Here is a 7970-nt window from a genome sequence, read left to right as displayed (position 1 = left end):
AAAAAAAAAAAAAAAAAAATGCTGGGATCACAGGCATAAGCCACTGTGCCTGGCTCACACAAAAATTTGTAAACAAATGTTCATAGCAGCATTATTCAAGAAAGCCCAAAAGTGGAAATGACCCCAATGTCTATCTTTTTCTTTCTTTTGAGATAGTTTTGCTCGTTGCCCAGGTGGGAGTGCAATGGCACGATCTTGGCTCCCTAAAACCTCTGCCTCCTGGGTTCAGGTGATTCTCCTGCCTCAGCCTCCCAGGTAGCTGGGATTACAGGCACCCACCACCATGCCTGGCTAATTTTTGTATTTTTAGTAGAGACAGGGTTTCACCATCTTGGCCAGGCTGGTCTTAAACTCCTGACCTCAAGTGATCCATCTGCCTCAGCCTCCCAAAGTGATGAAACTACAGGCGTGAGCCACTGCGCTCAGCTCCAATGTCCATCAACTGATAAATGGATAAACAAAATGTGTTGTGCCCATACAACAGAACAGTATTCAGCAAGAAAAAGAAATGAAATACTGATACATACTACAATGTTGATGAACTCTGAAAACATGCTAAGTCTGGAAAAATTACTGGAAACAAGCCAGCCACAAATACATGATTTCATTTATATGAAATGTCTAGAATAGGGAAATCCACAGAGATGGAAGGTATAGATTAGTGGTTTCCAGGGGCTGAGCAGAGGAGTAAATGGGGGTAGGAGGTGATTGCTAAAGGGTATAGCATTTCTTTTCAGGGAGACAAAATTGTTCTAAATACAATTGTGGTGACGGCTGCACAATTCTGTGAATACAGTTAGCCCTCTATATCTGCTGGTTCCCCATCTGTGGATACAACCAACAGCAGATTAAAAACATTTGGGGAAAATACAACAATAAAAAATAATACAAATAAAAAATATAGTAAAACAACTACTTAGATAGCATTTACACCGTATGAGGTATTACAGGTAACCTAGAGATAGTTTAAAGTATCACACAAGAAGATGTGCACAGGTTACACGCAAACACTATGGCATTTTATATAAGTGACTTGAGCGTACTTGGATTTTGGTATCCTCAGGGGTCCTGGAACCAAACCCCATATACCATGGGATAACTGTATACTAAGTCTTTGAATTGTACACCTTAAAAAGGTAAATTCTGGCTGGGCATGGTGGTTCACACCTGTAACCCCAGCACTTTGGGAGGCCGAGGCGGGCAGATCACCTGAGGTCAGGGGTTCGAGACCAGCCAGACCAACATGGAGAAACCCTGTCTCTACTAAAAACACAAAATTAGCCAATCTCAGTTACTCGGGAGGCTGAGGCAGGAGAATCGCTTGAACCCGGGAGGCGGAGGTTGTGATGAGCCGAGATAGAACCATTGCACTCCAGCCTTGGCAACAAGAGTGAAACTCCCTCTCAAAACAAACAAACAAACAAACAAACAAAAAATGGTAAATTCCAATCTGGGCAACATGGCGAAACTGTGTCTCTACAAAAAAAAAAAATACAAAAATTGGCTGGGCATGGTGGTTCATGCCTGTAATCCTAGCACTTTGGGAGGTTGAGGCGGGCGGATCACATGAAGTCAGGAGTTTGAGACCAGCCCAGCCAACATGGGGAAACCCCGTCTCTACTAAAAATACAAAAATTAGCCGGGCGCGGTAGCAGGTGCCTGTAATCCCAGCTACTTGGGAGGCTGAGGCAGGGGAATCACTTGAACCTGGGAGGCGGAAGTTGCAGTGAGCTGAGATCGTGCCATTGCACTCCAGCCTAGGCAACAAGAGCAAAACTCCATCTCAAAAAAAAAAAAAAAAATTAGCCAAGAATGGTGGCATACGCCTATAGTCCCAGCTGCTTGGGAGGCTGAGGCAGGAGGATTACCTGAGTCTGAGAGGCGGAGGTTGCAGTGAGCCGAGATCACACCACTGCACTCTAGCTTGGGTGATAGAGTGAGACCCCATCTCAAAAAAAAAAAAAAAAAAAAAAAAAAAGAAAAAAAAAGGTGTGGGGTGGGGGAGTTAATGGAAAGGTATGTAAACTATATCTCAATAAAACTGTTATTAAAAATATACCTATATCCATCTGTCTCCTTTCTTGTTGTCTCATACACACAGTCATATACTTGGTTCCAGCCACTGGAACTACGCCATTCCCTGAACTGGCCCCTCTTGCTCGCCTCCAGGCCATCACAGACAGTTCTGTGTCCTCAGAATGCTTGTCCCCTTGCTTTTTTTTTTTTTTTTGAGACGGAGTCTCGCTCTGTCGCCCAGGCTGGAGTTCAGTGGCACGATCTCGGCTCACTACAAGCTCCGCCTCCCGGGTTCCTGCCATTCTCCTGCCTCAGCCTCCCGAGTAGCTGGGACTACAGGCGCCCGCCACCTCGCCTGGCTAATTTTTTGTATTTTTAGTAGAGACGGGGTTTCACCATGTTAGCCAGGATGGTCTCGATCTCCTGACCTCGTGATCCGCCCGTCTCGGCCTCCCAAAGTGCTGGGATTACAGGCTTGAGCCACCGTGCCCGGCCATACCCTTGCCTTTCATGAGTTCTCCAGGACTACCTTAGATCCTTATTTCCCCTAAGAAGACAGGGTTGGGTGCTCCCACCTGGGTATCCAAGCATGAGTGGCATTTTCACACTATATGCTGAAAGTCTGTTGACTGGGGATGCCCCATAGCAGATAGAGGCCTGTTCTCACAATGCAGCTCCCATGTGTAGCCCAAAGCCTGGTAGATGCTCAAAAAATATTTGTCAAATGAAGAAGAATAGGAAGAAGAGGAGAGGTCACATACTAGGCCCTCATTCCTAAACAAATTGGTTGGACCAGTCTCTAAAACCTAACAAACAAGACTTACATACACCTTAAGCAATCCCTACTATGGCTGGCAGGTTGCACACAACACATGGTTTCAGGGCACATGGAAGCTTCATTTTTGCCCATGTTACCTTTCTGCTGCCTGGTGGAGCTGGGTCAAAGATTCGGGTCTGCATCTCACTGGGAAGAGCAGAGTACACTGGGAGGATAATTAACTCTGGAACATCAGGTCCCAGGGATTTCATTCTTTCATATAGGATCTCGCAAGCAGTATCAATTTCTTCCTGACCAGTCAGGAAGACCAGGATATCACCTATGAGCAGAATAGAGCATTCATTTACTTTCTAACTGTGTGTGTGTGTTCTATACAAAGGCTATGGTGATATTAATAAAACTTCAAATAACAGAACATACACATTCATATTCTGACCAGTAAGTAAACAATAGACAAACCAGTAAAAAAACAATTTATATATGACATTATAACCACCACCATTTCAGACATACAAGCCTGAGGCTTGCAGAGAGATGAATATTTAGAAGGTGTTTTTAAAAAGATTAGCAAAAAAGAACCATATGAGGACTTTTGGCCTAAGAGGGAAAAAATTGCTTTTTCCCTTTACCTGGTGGCTCTGTTAAATGGATCTGCATAACAGTAATCAGGCTGGCATCCAGATAATCTGTCTCAGGTTCCTTTGTGTACAGTATTTCCACTGGATATGTTCGACCTGGGATGGTGAAAATGGGAGCTTCATAGAAGTATTGAGAAAATTTCACTGCATCCAAGGTGGCTGAGGTGACAATCAGCTTCATGTCCTGCCGTTTCTGAACTGTCTAAAGAGAAATATCATGTGGCTTACTGAAAAGGACCACCCAAAAAGACAGATACTCAAATCTAACTCCCAGAATTCAGTTTCCAACAGGTAGAGGGGTCATTGAAGAGCATCTAGTTACCTTTTTCAACAATCCAAAGAGCACATCAGTGTGAATTGTCCTCTCATGCGCCTCGTCCAACATGATGATCGCATACTGAGTGAGGTCAGGGTCAATCAGGCACTCTCTAAGCAACATCCCATCTGTCATGTACTTGATGACTGTTTCAGGGCTAGTGCAGTCCTCAAATCGAATGGTGTAGCCCACCTAAAGCAGAAGAGAAGGGGAAAACCTAGGATACAAATGTCTCCTTTTCCCAATCACCAGGGAAGATTTCAGCCCAGTCACTGTTACTCACAATCTTAATAATTTGATCAAGATGTAGAGTAATTTCCTTACAGTAAGGTATGTCTTATGACTATACCCTGAACAGACTGATTATGACAGTGGGAACCCTCTCTCCCTCAGGAGAAACCTGAAAAAAGGCAGTATTATTAATATTTCCATTTGACAGATTAAGAGATCTGGGCCTTTGTTTCTGGTATTTTTAGAGTGACTCCACTATCTACTTACTTCTTGGCCTAAGCAACAACCAAACTCCTCTGACACTCTTTTGGCCACTGACATAGCTGCCACTCTTCTGGGCTGGGTACACCCAATCTTGCCCCTGGAAGTGTAGCCTGCCTCTGCCAGGTACTGGGTGATCTGCGTTGTCTTTCCAGATCCTGTCTCACCAATAACAATCAGGATCTGATTGTCATGGACGGCCTGAAAGCAACAGAATATAAATATGGTCATTAAAATCTGCCAGAATATAAATGTGGTCATTAAACAGAATACAAATATACTCATTAAAATCTACATTACTCTGGAATAAAATAATTAATGACTACATTCTAACACCAAAGAAAAGGGGGATATACCCATATGGTTAAAGAAGTCAACAATAAATTTAAAAGATACATAAAAAGTGTTCCTTTCCCCTGTAACTCCCAAATTTCTAGTATCTTTCCCCAAAAATTATTTCTCATTTCTACATTGTTTGTAACACCCAAAGATTACAATCAACTATGGTTCTATGGATACAGGACTAGTTAAATAAACCACAGCCTATCCAAATAATAGAAAAGGCTTTTTTTCTTTCTTTCTTTTTTTGTTTGAGATGAAGTCTCACTCTGTTGCCCATGCTGGAGTGCAGTGGCATGATCTCAGCTCATTGCAACCTCCACCTCCCAGATTCAAGTGATTCTCCTGCCTCAGCCTCCCAAGTAAATGGGACTGCAGGCACCCATCAGCACGCCCGGCTAATTTTTGTATTTTCAGTAGAGATAGGGTTTCACCATGTTGGCCAGACTGGTCTTGCACTCCTGACCTCAGGTGATCTGCCCGCCTTGGCCTCCCAAAGTACTGGGATTACAGGCATGAGCCACTATGCCTGGCCTGGCATTTTTTTTTTTTTTTCTAAGAAGGCCAGGCGCAGCGGCTCAAGCACTTTGGGAAGCCAAGGAGGGAGGATTGCTTGAGTCCAGGAGTTCAAGACTAGCCTGGACAATATAGTGAGACCACATCTCTACAAAAAATACAAAAACTGGCTAAGCATGATGATGCATGCCTTGTAGTCCCAGCTACTTGGGAGGCTGAGGTGGGAAGATCACTTGAGACCAGGAGATAGAGGTTGCAGTGAGCTGAGATCATGCCACTGTATTCCAGCCTGCACAAAGCGAGACTCTGTCACACACACGCACACACACACACACATACACACAAACAAAATTTCTGAGATATATCATTAAGTGGAAAAAGCAAGATGTAGAACAGTGTATATATCACTGTCACCTATAAACACAGTACACATATAAAATGTGTGCGTGTGTATATATATTTGTACTTGCTTTATACATATAAGATATTGTTGAAAGGATTCACTGGAAACTAGTAAACCTGATTACCTCAAGGAAGGCTCGGTGGTCTTAAAATCAGAATTCCAGAATATACAGTACCAAAGCAAAGGCCTTGCCCATGTGAGTTTATTGGCTGAGTATCCTCATTTTTAATTACTGACCAGAGTTGTTGGTCCATGCAACACAATACTCTGCCCACCTGGAACTTTTCTAGGGTCCCCAGGAAAAAGAAAATATACAGACATATACATACATATGTGTGTCTATACATGCACACACACAAACATTTGTGATATAGGGTCTCACTCTGTCACCCAGGCTGGAGTGCAGTGGTGTGATTGCAGTTCATTGTGGCCTCGACCTCTCAGGCTCAAGCAATCGTCTTATCTCAGCCTCCCGAGTGGCTGGGACTACAGGCATGGACCACCACATCCAGGTAAATTTTTTTTTTTTTAATTAGATAGAGTCTCACTCTGTAGCCAGGCTGGAATGCAGCAGCACAATCTCAGCTCACTGCAACCTCCAACTCCCTGATTCAAGTGATTCTCCTGCCTCAGCCTCCTGAATAGTTGGGATTACAGGCATGCACCACCATGCCCAGCTAATTTTTTCTATTTTTAGTAGAGATGGGGTTTCACCATGTTGGCCAGGATGGCCTCGAACTCCTGAACTCGTGATCCGCCCATCCCAAAGTGCTGGATTACAGACATCAGCCACTGCGCCCCGCCAAATTTTTTATTTTTGTAGAGACAGGTCTCCCTATGTTGCCCAGGCTGGTTTCAGACTCCTAGGCTCAAGTGATTCTCCTGCGCCTTGGCCTCCAACGTCCTGGGATTATAGGCATGTGCTACCGTGCTCGGCCCCATTTTTTAAAAAAGTATTTAGAAAGTTTTCTCCTTATTTCTTAACGCTTTTGGATGAGCCACTTCAAGTAGGCACATATTTGTCCTGTTAGTTTCAATTTTAAAATATCCCTCTTTTAGAAAACAACCTTCCTGCCCACCAATACATCATAAAAGGCTTCTCACCTGGACCAACTGCTCCTTCAGTTTGTAGATTGGCAGGCTCTCCCTTTGCTCAAGGATTGACATCTGGGTCTTTTTCCCATAAGAGGCTTTATTGCCCCCAAAGGCATGCTTCTTCCACTCGGGAATATCATTGGGCATCATCCCAATACCCCTCATGTTGGCAGCAATTTGTCTGCCTTCCGCTGGAAAGGAAAACAGGCAACTTAGTATTGTCCTCAAGCTACCTCAAGATGTACCAGAGAAAAAAATAAAATGGCAGGTGGGCACTGAACATGGAGCATCTCTATTCAGCGACCCGTGATCAAAAGTACTCAAAGAAAAAATTAATGTGAAAAAAAGAATATAGAAGGGGCAGCAGGGAGTGGGAAAGAGACTGTAACAAGTGGTGCTACACACCTGTGATGTCAGAAAAAAGGTTAGCTGACAGAAGTGAAGACCTGATTGTTTGACACTGGAATTATTAATTTTTTTTTAGGTAGGGTCTTGCTCTGTCATCCAAGTGGGTGGGAGTGCAGTGGCACAATCCTGGCTCACTGCAGCCCCGACCTCCAGGGCTCAAGTGATCCTCCTGCCTCATTTTAAAATTTTTTTTGAAGAGAAGAGGTCACTCTATGTTGCCAGGCTGGTCTTGAACTCCTGGGCTAAAGCAATCCATCCATCTCACCCTCCCAAAGTAATGGAATTACAGACATAGCCACCATGCCCAGCACTCTCCCCTTTTTAAATAACTGCTATATTGAGATGTAATTCACAAACCATGTCACACTTTTCTTTCTTTCTTCCTTTTTTTATTTTTTGAGACAGGGTCTTGCTCTGTTGCCCAGGCTGGAGTGTAATGGCGCAATCACGGCTCACTGCAGCCTCAAATTCCTGGGCTCAAGGAATCCTCTCTCCTTGGCCTCCCAAAGTGCTGGGATTATAGATGTGAGTCACCAAGCCTGGCCTCCATGTCACTCTTTTTAAGTGTTTAACTCAGTGTTTTACTGTATATTCATAAAGCTGTGCAACTATCCCCACTATCTAATTTTAGAACATTTTCATCATCCCCAAAAAACTCTGTACCCATTAGCAGTTACTCCCCATTCCTCCCTTTTCCTTCCCCTTGGCAACCATTAGTCTACTTTCTCTATCTACGGGTTTACCTATTCTGGATATTTCATACAATATGTGGTCTGTTGTGCCTGGCTTCTCTCAGATTAATTTTTTTTTTTGACAGGGTCTGGTTCCCAGCAGGTTGGAGTGCAGTCGCGAGATCTCAGTTCAGCAACCTCTACCTCCTGGGCTCAAGCAATCCTCCCATGTTAGCCTCCTGAGTAGCTGGGACTACAGGTGCATGTCACCACACCTAGCTAATTTTTTTTTTTTTTT

At 43.8% G+C, this 7970-nt stretch overlaps 1 protein-coding gene across 1 annotated transcript in view; it reads right to left on the bottom strand.

The window, feature by feature from the left end:
- DHX8 (DEAH (Asp-Glu-Ala-His) box polypeptide 8) overlaps positions 1-7970 on the bottom strand; it is a 43251-nt gene that overhangs the window by 13165 nt on the left and 22116 nt on the right. Inside the window, exons 11-15 of the mRNA XM_011940161.1 lie at positions 6603-6784; positions 4247-4441; positions 3755-3940; positions 3424-3634; positions 2932-3113 (exon numbers count right to left, since the gene is read on the bottom strand). Of these exons, the coding sequence (XP_011795551.1) occupies positions 2932-3113; positions 3424-3634; positions 3755-3940; positions 4247-4441; positions 6603-6784 (956 nt within the window). The remainder of the gene's footprint in view (positions 1-2931; positions 3114-3423; positions 3635-3754; positions 3941-4246; positions 4442-6602; positions 6785-7970) is intronic.

This window comes from Colobus angolensis, unplaced genomic scaffold (assembly GCF_000951035.1).
Source record: "Colobus angolensis palliatus isolate OR3802 unplaced genomic scaffold, Cang.pa_1.0 Scaffold187, whole genome shotgun sequence".
In the NCBI taxonomy this organism is placed as follows: domain Eukaryota; kingdom Metazoa; phylum Chordata; class Mammalia; order Primates; family Cercopithecidae; genus Colobus; species Colobus angolensis.
Note: the sequence above shows the minus strand (reverse complement) of the source record. Positions and strands in the feature narration are given on the sequence as shown.